This window comes from Hevea brasiliensis, chromosome 5 (assembly GCF_030052815.1).
Source record: "Hevea brasiliensis isolate MT/VB/25A 57/8 chromosome 5, ASM3005281v1, whole genome shotgun sequence".
Taxonomy (NCBI): Eukaryota; Viridiplantae; Streptophyta; class Magnoliopsida; order Malpighiales; family Euphorbiaceae; genus Hevea; species Hevea brasiliensis.
Window position 1 is genome coordinate 11,138,824 of NC_079497.1, and position 13,873 is coordinate 11,152,696.

Genomic DNA, 13,873 nt, shown 5'->3' on the forward strand with positions numbered 1-13,873 from the left:
TAGTGTGGATCTCTTATGTTAAGTTTTTCCTAATTTTTTAATATAGTTTATTTAATTTAAAAAAAAGTTTTATCTTTTCCAGTAATGAGGTCTGTGAGTGAGTCGGGTGTGTCCAAAGGCCAGTCTTTCAGGATTCCACATCAGATGTGAAATGCGCTTGTGTGTGATTATGTAGAAAGGACTCAGTTAAAATTGTTATGGTTTAAACAGTGGTACTGATCCATTTCTATTACTAACTTATGTGTGTGTGTTCTATTTATGAGGAAAAAAGAAAGGTAACAATAGAGTATCAAAATTATAAAATTTCAAGTTTAATTTTCAGTAAAAAAAAAGTTCTTTTTGGTTTCAACTTTCTTAGGAGCATGAATAGTAACATTCAGGCACCTTCATTTTCTCAACCTATTAATTGACATCGGTTAATCATTAATCGATTAACTACTTCTTTAATTTTTTAAGTTTCATATTAGAGTCCAAGTCCATTTGGAATTAGAAAGTATAATTAATTTAGAAAGTATAATTAGTTTAGGAAGCTTAGTAGAATTTAAATTATGAAGTTTAATAATTAGAGTCCTAAAAAGACTAGATTTTAATGGCCTATATATATGAAAAGTTGGTTGGCCATTATATGTAATGTATTACAGAGAGCCTACAAAGTGGAGAGGTGTGTTGAATTCAGTGAGTTTTGTTTAAGTGATTTTGAGGGTAAGGAAAATAATTAGTGATTGTAATATTTTTCCTTGATAGTGAATTTATTTGGTGAAGTAGGCCTATGCCGAACCACATTAAATTTTATATTCTTTATTTTGTGTGGGTGCAGTTTTTAACAACAAGTGGTATCAGAGCTGTGGTTTGAGATGTCAAAGATAGCAATCACAAAATTTGAGGTTGAGCTATTCGATGGGAAAAATAATTTCAGTTTATGGCGAAGCATGATGAAGGATGTCCTTGTGTAACAAGAATTAATCAAAGCATTGAACAAGAAGCAACTGGCGACCATGAAAGATGATGATTGGGAAGAGCTTCAACAAATGGCTGTAAGTATGATTAGATTAACGTTAGCCTCAGATGTGAAGTACAATATCTTGGAGAAGATTTCGCCAGTTGTTTATAGAAGAAATTAGAGAGTCTGTACATGTCAAAATCACTCACAAATCGCTTGTACTTGAAGGAGTTATACCAACTCAGAATGAATGAAGGTACTTATATGAGAGATCACCTTAATATTTTTAATAAATTAATTACTCAATTGACTAGTGTTGGTGCAAAGGTTGATGAAGAAGATAAAGCCCTCTTACTTTTAACCTCTCTCCCACACTATTATAAAAGCTTGATGACAGCTCTAACAGTTGAGAAAGAGACTTTGAAGGTGATGGAGGTTACCGCAGTTATCTTGAATGATGAAAAGTTTAAGAAGACAAGTAGTAGCAATGAAGGTAGAGCTTTTATTACTGGTTCTAGTCGTAGTAGAAGCAATTCATGTGGAAACAATTGGAGAAGGAATAGTAGATCGAGTTTGAGACCACGAGTAGACTATAAAAATAGAGAATGCTACTACTGTCATGAGAAGGGCCACATTCAATACCATTGTATGAAGATGAAAGAAGATCTTCTAAAGTTTAAACAATTCAAAAGGAGTCACAGAAAAGAAAAAGAAGGAACTGCTGCAATTGCAATGGATGATGGTATTGATAGTGAATGTTTGAATGTGGATGATGATAAAAAAAAAGGCAAAAGATCCATTACAAGATAAGTGATTAATGGATTTTGCTTGCCCATTCCATATTTGCTCAAAGAAGGAGTGGTTTAATGTGATTGAAGAAAGAGAGGAGAAAGAGTGAAGCTAGCCAATGGGAACAAGATGGAAGTTGAAGGTATTGGAAGAGTGAAGATCAAGCTGCATGGTGATTAAGTAAAAGTGTTCGATGAAGTGAGATATGTTCCTAAATTTGAAAGAAATTTAATTTCCTTTGATAAATTGGATTCTTTGGGTTATGGGTGTTCGATTCATGGTAGAGTTATGAAAGTTAGCTGAGGTGCTCTTGTGATCATGAAGGATGAGAAGATTGATATAAAAAATCTCTATAAATTGGAAGGAAGTACATTAATTGGAAGAATGCAAGTGGAAAGCAAGAGGCAACATCAACAATCAAGAGTGCAAGGAAGTACCTAAGAGAAAATTGCCTTTTGCAGAAATTGTGAAGACTAATTCTATTTGACTTGGAGGTGGAGATTGTTAGGGTCAAAGTCCAATTAGAATTAGGAAATATAATTAATTTAGGAAGTATAATTAGTTTATGAAATTTAGTAGAATTTAAATTATAAAGTTTAATAGTTAGAATCCTAAAATGACTAGATTTTAGTGGCCTATATATATAAATAGTTTGTTGGCTATTATATGGAATGTATTGCAGAGAGCCTACAAAGTGGAGAGGTGTCTTGAATTTCGTGAGTTTTGTTTGAGTGATTTTGAAGATGAGAAAAATAATTAGTGGTTGTAATTATTTTTCCTTGATAGTGAATTTGTTTGGTAAAGTAAGCCTACACTGAACCACATTAAATTTTGTGTTCTTTATTTTGTGTGGGTATAATTTTTCACAATATTTCGATTCAACAATTAATCAATTTTGAAGTAATAAATTAAAATTAATTTATATTAATCAATTTAAATTTACGTTTTATTAAAAAAAATTTAATAATAATTTTTTTAATATTCATTACTATTATTATAAAGTAAATATGAATATTGTTATTTTTATTATTGTCATATAACATATTAAAAATTCAAGGGATTGACTGTGGCTTGGGACATAGATACGCCAGAAATTCAAGGCATTCTATTTGGTCATGAGATCCTGGGGTGCATGAATGGGTGCCACGTGGAAAGAGTGGGGGTATAAGGACAGGTTATATGAACACTGTACAATCTCTGAGGATCGTTAGACAACCATTTAAATGCTTATATGACCACTTCTAGTGGTTGGAGATATGAACTGGCCGAGTCTTCCCTACATAGCATTGTAATGGCCAAGTTAGTTTGGATAATAGAGAGGAGTAAAAGAGAATAAATGAAATGAGGCAGAATTAATGCGAATGTTAAAATGGTTAAGGAATGTTCTATACTTGATACTTACAAGTCTTATATTTTGTCTCTCAGTTAATACAGATTGTTCATGTAGTCTATTATAGCAAGTTGATCATTTCTGAGAGGTTCAATCTCTACTGATAAGTTTTATCTGTCATGCTCATGGAAACAATAGTCATATTTTGATTCTTCAATGGTATTTGACTTAGGATATGTACTTTAGGATAACTGTATCAAGGTATATAGGTTCATAGAGTTCTAATATATTAAATGTGTGCAGTCATCTATTTAATACTTTAACTAACTCGAATTAACTTGAATGTAATGTATTCATCTTATGGGCCTTAGAGTACACACTATTTAGAATTACGTTGCTCGGGCGCATTAATTAGATCTAAGCTAGGCAATTGTGGTGGTTGAGATGAGTCATGAACATTTTGCTTTCTTATAGGATTAAGATAATTGGATCAAAGCCAAGTGATTGTGGTGGTCACCGTAGAGGGGAACCATGAAAACCTTGCTCTCTTATGAATTAATGGTTGAATCTCCTTTTAGATCGTACAAAATCTGCATCTCACTACTTATTATGATTTATTAGTCATAATCAATTATATATAATATAAGAGATTTCATAACTTCAACCAAATCAATTAATTATTATATTTATCAAAAAATATATTAAATCATTTAAAATTAACTAATTGATTAATTTTATTTTAATTTAATTTTTATGATTTATCAAAATTTATTTATTTATTTTGGAATCATGAAGACGATGGGAGACAATCGGATGGACGTTCATGTGTACAGAGAATCTAATTTCCCGGCTGATTGGATTGTTGGCTTTGCCAAGACCTTTCCTTTGGGCCCGCATTTTTTCCGACTCCCTCCTGTTGTAATCCTTACATGGTGGCTATTGCAGGAGAGTGGGCGTGTCGTGTGCTATCTTTTTTTTTTTTTTGGCCCAACCCAAAACATAATTTGAATACTACTTCCTCCATTCCATTTGAATAATTTTTTAAGATTTTTACATAAAAATTATGAAAATAATTAGATTGTATAATTTTTATAAAAAAAATAATTAATTAAATTACTCTTATAATATTACTGAAATATGAAAAAGTGTTAAGGAAAGATAAATTTATTGAAAATAATGATAAATAAAGACAAAGTTAAAAAAAATAATTAATATTTTCTTAATTTTCTAAAATAATAAGTAAAATGGGACAATTTTTTTGTTTTAAATCATCTATTATAATATGACGGCAGTAAATTTTATTATTGGAATTTGAATAACAAGATATAATGCAGTGCCATTGAATTTATGCCTCATGGTGCAAAAAATTAGAGAATGTGATTTGGTTAATTTTTTACTCCTTTCGTTCAAAAATAATAGTTGTATTTAGAGTTTTCATGTAGATTAAGAAAATGATTGGATAATTTCATTTTTATAAAAAAAAAATACTAATAATTTACTTAATTATTCTTTCTTGAAAATCTAAAAAAATGAATATTAATGTTACAAATAACTAATTTAATTCAGAATGATGTGATAATATTGATTCTAGAAAATTATATAAATATTTTTTATATTTTATAGAGTTAAAGAGAAAAATGAAAGAAAAAAAATTAATTCTCCTTATTCTTATAAATATGACAGATAATTTTGAATAAAATAAAAACTTAAATTTGAATATTATATATATATATATATATATATATATATATGAATATTATATATATATATATATATATATAATATATATATATATATATATATATATATATATATATATATTCCTGTAACGCAAAGGGCATTTGTTGAAGAGTAGCATTATCGTAGTCCCTTAGTGTAGCAAAAGTCCAAGTGATAATGCAGAGTGATAGCAAATGATCACATGTACCCATACAAAAACAAGGGCCAATACACACTTTTGCTCACCATAATTTGTTCTCGTTGGTGCGAGCGAACAAGAATGACCCACCCAACATTGTTCTTTCACTTTCACTCTATAGACTATAGCACAGGACGTGACCTTATCCCTCAGCCTCTAATTTGAAGTTAAAAGACAGGTACATACACAAGCTTGTCTTTTCATTCAAAACGTCCCCAACACGAGTCCAACACACGGGTGCCTGGGTCTTTATAGCCCCTTAACTGCCAAACCCAAACTTACATCCTGTACCACTTTGGACATTGATTGGAATTTAGAACTGAACACCCTTTTTAGCTTTATCAATGTGCGAGCAGTACTTTTTCAGAAATATATTTTTTTTTTTGGGAAAAATACAAGTATAATGAATGGCGAGGGAGGGGGAGGATGAGAGCCTCACTGGTGTGCTAGGTAGAGCTGGTGGTGTGGTTAAGGCCACATGTTCCCCATAAATGTAAGAGGCAAAGCTGAAAGGCCTGCTCATGTACAAATTCCTTCCTATTGTTTGCACAGTTTTATTTGTCTCCTTGGGTTGTTCTCAGTGTCCCCTGCTATGTCCATGGTTTATGGATCTCCGCCTAACTTTCAGGACTCGTGGCCTCATTCTGGCCTTTGCCTGCATCGCACTAATAAATTAACATGTGATCTGAACTTCTCTCTGCTTTTATTTCCAAGTTTCCTTCTTTAAATTCTTATCAATAATGTAATTTCTTCCAAAGTTGACCCTTGTAGAGATTAGAGCTTGGGGATTGGGATTCACTTCCATGGATGTCCATTGATCCTTCACTTTATACTAGTTGGGTTTATTTTGGATTTTTATTCAATGCAGACTGGTAGATAACTACAGTGTTTGAAAGTTTGAAAGTGATAGTGCAAAACTCAACCTCATCTGAATTTAATATATGAAAAAAATATTAATCACAATATGGCATAAGCATTCTCAAAATGTTTCCCTATTCAACTCATCAATGTTACATCGCTGTCCTTGTGTGTGTCGGCACGCCATTCTTTTGTATTTATTTGCTTTACAAGGACTAATCAAACCATTCTCAAATAATTATCAAGCGTTAGTTGAAAATTTTACTAATTAACTTTTGAAAAAGAACAAGTAATTCTCAGTTTGAAAATTAGAGACAGATCCCTCTGAGTAATCTAGTTCTGATAAAGATTCAGGATACGCAGAAAGGAAAAATGGCAGGACAAGATTAGAGTTAATCAAAATGCGGAGGAGATTCATAGCAATTAGCATCAGCATGAGAACAGGAAATAAAGCAGAGTTTTTACTCGGTTTGCATTCTGAATGGCTCCCAGAAAGGAGTTTTCTTGCTGAAAAAATTTCCAACCACCCTTGAATCCAAAATCTTTAGGGCTGCCTCCGATTTGATGCACCTTGGTGTCTTGTATTGATTAACAGAGGATCCTTGAGAGAGGCAAAAATCCATGAGAGCATCAAATGTTCCATGTTTCACCACCCTTATCTCCAGGGGTCCAATTGACTTGTCTTTCTTCCTGCACCTCCTATAAACAGAATCCAGAGATTCTTCTACTGTGGAACAGCATTGCTCCATTATTATCGGATCAAGCTCCGCTGGATAATTATTTCCTCTCGTTATGAGTTCCCAGAAAAGTACGTAATGACCTGGGATTGAGGAAGTGTCAGCAAAGCTGGTGTACTCTGTGAGAAGGAAACCAAGTGGCTCGAGAAGAATCTTTGCTTGTGTCACTGCCTTTAATAGGTCTTCTTCATTAGTTTTGTCAGTATCTATGCTTAAAACCACATTTCTCCGGTGAACAAATCTGAATTGGGGGGCATTTTTGTGGAAGCCTGTCACCATAAGAATGTCTCCGACTCTGTATCTGTATAGGCCTGAAAACAAATAAAAATAAAATACTTATGAAGTAAGAAGCAGCAGCTTATGACCAATATAATTCTCTAAGGCTATCTCCTAGTCTGATGTACATAACGGCAGCAAATCTAAAAAATATTGATTGATAAGTTCTGGGATTAATCAGAAAATAATTACTTGTGGGGTGTATGGAATGTTGCAAGCAGATGACAAATTTGGGGCATCACTCATCTCTCACAGATAGTAAAAACATACCGGTAAAAGTAGTGACAACAAGCTCGTAGTAGTGACCAAGCTTCACATCGACAAGATCCACAGTTTCCATTTGTTTATTCTCCTTCTCATCCTCCTTGTTTATGCAATTCTGATCTGAAACACCATTGCATTGTAAATCCTGTATCACTTCTCCATAGTCTCTCTCAACAGGTAGGAATTCAAAGTAGGCCATATTAGGGAGGAGGGTGTAAGAGACATCAGAAGGTGTGCTTAGCGGCTTAAAGTTGATCCCAAAGTAACATTCAGAAGAAGCATACATGATTGAAACTAAAGGGAGCCCACCACTGTAGAATTCAAGAGTTGGGATGTATTGGGCCATTGAACCTGTAACAATGACTTCAATGTACTTTGTTCTAGGCCAAAGTCTTTTAATTATCCCTTCCCACGTTCTTTCACTACATTCATACTCAATCAAATCGGCCAATTCTGAATTCGGATTTTTCAAGATTGATGACACAGCGTTTCTGCAATCGGGGTCATTAATCCAGTCACTGATGCTACCTGTTCTTATGTTAGAGCATAATTCTCTCCAGTAGTTCTCCAAGAATTTGATTGCGCGCAGGAAAGCAGATGCAAAAATTGCACCAACCCTTAAAACCTCATCGCGCTGCACTAAACCACATAGTAATTGGCAGTACATACTCTGCTTGTTATCAGGACACAAGATTGTCTCATCAGGGCTTGTATAAACGTTGTACCGGTTGAAAGGCCGGTTTCTGAAGTTGCTGCTTTTGTAGTAGCTGGTTAAAACAGGTCTAGCCATCAAGCCAGAAGGGGTGCTAATTTCAGGTTTGATAAACAAAAGGTACATTCCTTTTCCCTGGTCCAAGCCATCTAGATACCTGAGAAAAGTTGTGTTTGCTTTCAATACAGTTACCCTTGTTTCACTGTTACATTAATGGTACAAGAAACAGTAAAATTTAAGATAATGGGATTGGAGACGATTATCTTACTTATTCAATATAGGCACAAGGAGGTTGTAGAAGAATGTCTTCCTGTCCAAATCTTCAGCAGTTGAAGGCATCATTTTCGGCAGTCCTCCTGAAGTTCCCGAGCTGCATCAAAATAATAAACTCGATTAAAAAAAAATTGAGGAAATTCATGGAAACAACACTCAGAAAAAAGATGAACAAAAAAAAATGTTATGCCTTGTGAGGAGCTCAGTGATTGGCTGAGATGAAATGATAGTTGAAGGCTCTCCATTGGCAATTCGCTCGATGCAAGGCCTAATATCTTCATAATTTACAACCGGTACTCTCTTCTTGAAGTTCTCCTTATCAGAAAGGCCATGGAGGAAGCCCCTAAGATATTCTGTGTGCGCATTTTTTTTTAGTATCTCCTCTAACACCTGCTGTTGTATTTGACATGCATTTGTTGTCAAGTCCTCCAAAACCGTCAAGCCTCGTTCATTGTCATTTGGATCATAGCTTGGCAACATCTTTGGAAAAATTGGAAGGCAAGTACTGAAATTTATGGTTTAGGCCTCAACAACATGTCATATGAGCCTTCAAATTTAATAAAGATTAACCTAAAAGCTGTTGGTAGCTTATCCTGTCTTCCTACTTAGCTGAATAATGAAAAGCAGCCTTAGCAGCTAAGGGCTAAAGCAAAAGCGAAGAAAACTTATTGAGCTAAAGATATAAGCAAAAGTTAAAAGGACTCTCCTCAAAGCAACTGGAATTTGTTTCTCGGTAGCTGCTGGTAACAGGGGTGGAAAGCAAATGATTAAATAACAGACTCTGGAGGGGATTTTGGGAAATGATGTATATATACAAAAATATATAGAAGGAGAAGGAAATGTAAAGGAAGTAGAGGCTATGGAGGTCCTACACACGTGGCCTTGTCTGGTAAGCTGTGATTAGATGCTCATGCTGCTCTCATTGGTCAAAACGACCTGCAAGCTACAAGTACCTATTTATATATTTATTTTCTTTTCTAATCAACCTATTACAGAATTTTATAAGAATAAACTTGCTTTGTCAAATTTCAAACCCAGTCACCAGCTGAAGATAAGCCTTAGTCAAAAAATAATTAAGTATTCAATCATAAATGCTCTCCTAATATAATACATACGATTAGGAAGATGTAATGTGCAATTAAAAGAAGGAAATGATTTAAGCAATAATTATTATGGGCAAGCATTAAATCAAATCCTTGTAGAGTCTCCAGAAAAGAATAGGACATTATTAATGTTGTCAATTGGCAGTCTTGGAGAAGCTTGCTTTATATCTCTTTTCATTTGTGCAAAAATAGAGTAACGGGAAACAGCATTTCAAAAGGACGAGCCTCCATTCATATTTCTATTATAAAATTAGTCCATGTTTTGCTTTCTGTTAGTAGAGGTCTTAGGCAGCACTACATATGGGGAAATGCATGAAAACACGGTAGATTATACATCCCATGACCTTCAATAGGCCTTTGTTTGTCTCATTTTTGGCTAAAAAATTAGCTTGGACTCTCTAGTGTTACGATTATGAATTCTATGATGATCGACAAGTGATAAGAGATTGTCTGCAGAGTACAGTGGGATGTAGGAAGTTTCCACTACCATGCATATATGTTGCTGAGACCCACATATAAGGCTTTTACGGCTCTGAGAAAATGAAATCTGTTCAAGGCCAATATAACTTATGTTTTTCAAACCATCTCACATGCATATCTAACCATAGAACTCTAATGCCAGTAGAACTTTTGTAGTCTGCTAATCATGCAAGTTAAGTGACTTTCTAAAGAGTATGTGTACAAGTTTGGCTAACCTGGAAAAAGGTTGTCAAATTTTATACGCACTCTTCCATTTTATTTTCTGGTTCACGGGTTGCATACGCCTATGCTAGTTTAGAAAGAAAAGTGGCTTTTTCCAAGCTTTTAGATTGACTTGCAATTCATCAATTTATATATTAATTCACAGTGCCAAAAATGAAAATATTTTTGGATTGACTTGAGCTAAAAGAATGAAGCAATGAATGAATATGACATATGGGTTGTCAAAGAGGTGAATCATGTGTCGTTTCAAGGACCCTACTCCATGATATCAACAAAATTATGATTGGAGGCCGACCACTGGAACCCAAAAAATGTTATCGGGATCTAAAAATGGGAAGCTGGTATTCAATCCAAAACATCCATGTTTGATTTTAAATTTCTTCTAGGCTACAAGTCAAGAAAGTGCATGCTTGTATATCTGATCATGACCCACCACCCAATTGAAGGATTTCATGAGGACAAGGTGATTAGCACTGTAGTGGTAAGTGGTAACCATTTTCAGTAAATTAAGCATTGCCATATGGTCTACAGCTAGCTAGAGTCCCATCTTTCCAGGATTCATCGTCTCCCAAGAAAAGCCAAAACTCTTTTCATCAGCTGATGGTACTCGATCAAAGTTAACACAAAAAGGCCATACTAGTTGGGCAACGTTGTTTTTTCCCCTAGAAGTTGCATAATAAAGAAAAGTGGCCATTTAAAAATAAAATGCACACACAAACAACTAAAAGATCCTACTTTGCTTGAATGCACAAAAGGCAATGCAAAGTCTCCGCTGATTTTACTGAAGCTTGAATATTGGAGTAGCTGCAAAAAGCTGTGTGTGCATGGCAATACGTTATAAGAATTTGTAAACCATTGTTGTACAAGATCATTGAAGATGAAGAAAATAGTAAAATAATGATTGGTGAAATATATTTGGACATGTATATCGGGATATGCTAGATTTGGTTTCAAGGTCTTCGTGTTGAAAGAAAAAGACAAAGTAGGTGTCTCATGGAGGGGACAGAGTGCCCTTGAAATGGGCAGGGGAAGAGGAGCAAAACAAATTAAACAACACCAGGAAAACTTAGACTATATATGTCCTTCCTTCGTTTCTGCTCATCAAGAACTAACAACCAAAATCTGGGTCTAAGATTGATTTTTAGCTAGACCCTATTTTTATATTACTCAATGTAACCAAAAAAACTTAAACTTTCCTTACCATCTGCCGAAAGCCAAGAGAAGGTGTGGCCTTTGGTGCATTAACATGATTTTTCAATCTTGGTCACCAGTGGTTTGACATCAGTTTACTCTGACAATATCCCAAGCACCAATACTTTGACGAAAATCACCAGATCCGAGACCAACAAGGCCTCAATATAAAATAGCCAACTTGGGAATTATGGATGTCACACTAACATTTTGATCCCACATTATATTATATATATAAAAGAAAGATCACATGAGCATGCATGATGATTTTTATCACACTAAACATTGTAGGTATTAATTAGCAGGAGTACGGTGATTGATACATGGTCTTTCATTGTTTCTTCTGTGAGAGTTGGCGCTTGGCAGTCAAAGGGAGAATATTAAAGCTAACAAGCCCATTAAACCTCTTAATTGATTAAAAAAAATCCCAGCTCTGGATTGCCAAAAAACAATGCATGTGAGGAATGATAGTTGAGGTCCACCAACATGCTGTTCTTAGATGTTTGAAAAGCATCAGTTGCATCATAGAGAAACAACGCATAATGAAGAAAGCCCAATTAAAGACAAATTAATTGCAATTTTGATAATAGTTGAGGTGTTATTACGCACTCATTGCATGTGACATCACAAGGCTCTGGTTTCTAAAAACCCACGAAATAAGTGAAGACATTCAGTTGAAGGACTGGGTTATGATTAATTAGTTCTAGTGTTTTACTACTCTGGCAATTAAGCAATAGAAAAAAGATGGTGTGCACGTTCCTTTGATTTTGACAGAGCCCAAAAGCAGCACATGAGCTCTCAATTCTTTTTCAAGGATAGTAAGGCCACGCACATGCTTCTACTTCAACACTCTGCCACCCCCGAGAAACAAACTACAGCTTCGGCTTTTTTTTTTTTTTTTTTTCCTTTAAGAAATTTAAAGAAGTAGAAACTCCAAGCTGAATGTACCGATAAATGATATCCACCTAATTGGACTAAATCAGACCAGGCCAAACTATAATTAATTTGGGGCTGTGTTTTTATTTTAATTTTTACAACTTAAAAGCCTTTCAGCCCAAATGCCATGAAATCACACTGAACAAATGTTTTGAGGAACCATAGAATTAAGCACTAAATAATTACAATTAATGTGTAAAATGTGTGAAACTAATCAGAATGAGAGTTATCTTTTATTGTGTAATTCGTTAAATTATTATTTATCTTGTTGAGTTTAATAAAAAATAATATTCAATTCACTAAAAAAAATATAAAAAAAAATAAAAACCTGCAACAATTGTGCAGATCACCTATTCTTGAGGCTGCTTTTTTAAAGGTAAATACAATATTGAGATATTTGAATTTTTTATATATATTATACTGCTGAGGAAAGAAATTAGTTAAATAAACAAGTAAAACAGTGAATAATTATTAGATGTGGGGAGTCTTCTTTTCTGGTGAGGACTCTTGCTAGAGTTAAAATTTTTGTTTTCCTCTGGAATTTGCGTCATTTGTTTCATTCCCTTCACAGTGGGATTATTGTTTGGGATGGTGAATGAATTGGAGAGATTGTGAGAGCTCTTCACGTTTACAGAGAACGAAGAACAAGTGGTAGAGTTAGTTCCTTTGTCTCAACTTTTTTGAGGGATAAAATTATCGTTGTTTAGTAGGTGTGGACTGTTGTCCCGTAAACCTATCAGTGTCAGTGGCCTAACCCAAGCTGTGGTTGGGGCTTGGTGTCTCCCCCTCAAGTTTTCCTATCATAAACTGTTTACTTGTGTTTTCATTTGTGATTTTGAATCAAAGGTGAATAAGATAAAGGCGTTAAGAGAGGAGCCTTGGCACTTTAAGTAATCTACCTCTTAATTTTAAGACCTTTGTGTCTTGTATTTATGCAATTGTGGGCTTATTAAAGGATGTGAATAATGCTTGCCTTAACACTCATTAAAACCAATAGACAGAGTTGGGTACAAATCAATTCCAGGCCCAACACACATAAATACTCTTAGTAATAGCCCAGCCCTTAAAGCCCAAAGAACCAAGGTCCAAAGTCCTGAAAAATACAAACCCCAAGCTAAACAAAGAGATGAAGCACAAGCACCGACACCTAGAGGTCTCAGCCTAGACGAAGGACCTACATGGCTGAACTAGACAAATTGCTACCAAGCATAGGTTGCATACACATCATCTTGTAAGAACCAACCCTAAAGTAGGAGAGAAACAGAGAAAACAGAAGCCTAAGAACTAAAATAAGCCAAAGAAGATAGCAACAACTTCGACAATGGCCAGTAGAGAGTGATGGCCAGAGCTCCATGGCATCTCTGAGCCTTGAGAGTCGCCATTAGTGGCAGAGCTTGGTACACGACCACTGAAGATACACCATCACTAAAATAAAAGCCCTCTTGCACAGATCAACTCTTCACCAGAATAAACGGAAACTCTCACAAGACCTTCAAATCCCTCACCATGAAGAACAACCTGCAAGAACAAAATAAAGCAAATCCACATATACAAACCCTGTCCAGAGGTGGGGAGAGAAAGACCCACGCTTCGAGCAAAGGGCCTTGCCCAAAAGGGGCAGGGAAGGCTGAGATATTTGACAGAGAAGAGGACTTTGCCTCATCAAAAAAAAAAAAAAACCAATGATGTTAAGAGTTTTCTCTCCCTAGCAAACTGTGTCCTCTTGCCAATGTGTGTTGCTCTGTCTGTTAGAGGTGTTAGGGTGTCATTTATGTGTCTTTGATGTGGCTCTAGGGTGGGATCACAAATACATATTTTCAATGAGTGCTCATGGGTATGGGGCC

The 13,873-nt window shown here is 34.9% G+C and overlaps 1 protein-coding gene across 1 annotated transcript; it reads right to left on the reverse strand.

Annotated features, from left to right (window-relative positions):
- Positions 1-6,070: 6,070 nt before the first annotated feature.
- Positions 6,071-8,899, reverse strand: LOC110664903 (indole-3-acetic acid-amido synthetase GH3.17). The gene is made up of 4 exons (XM_058146982.1): positions 8,288-8,899; positions 8,093-8,194; positions 7,119-7,981; positions 6,071-6,883 (listed from the first exon to the last, which is right to left on the reverse strand). The coding sequence occupies exons 1-4, from the start codon at positions 8,575-8,577 to the stop codon at positions 6,297-6,299; spliced, it is 1,842 nt and encodes a 613-aa protein (XP_058002965.1). The 5' UTR covers positions 8,578-8,899; the 3' UTR covers positions 6,071-6,296.
- Between the last annotated feature and the right edge of the window lie 4,974 nt (positions 8,900-13,873).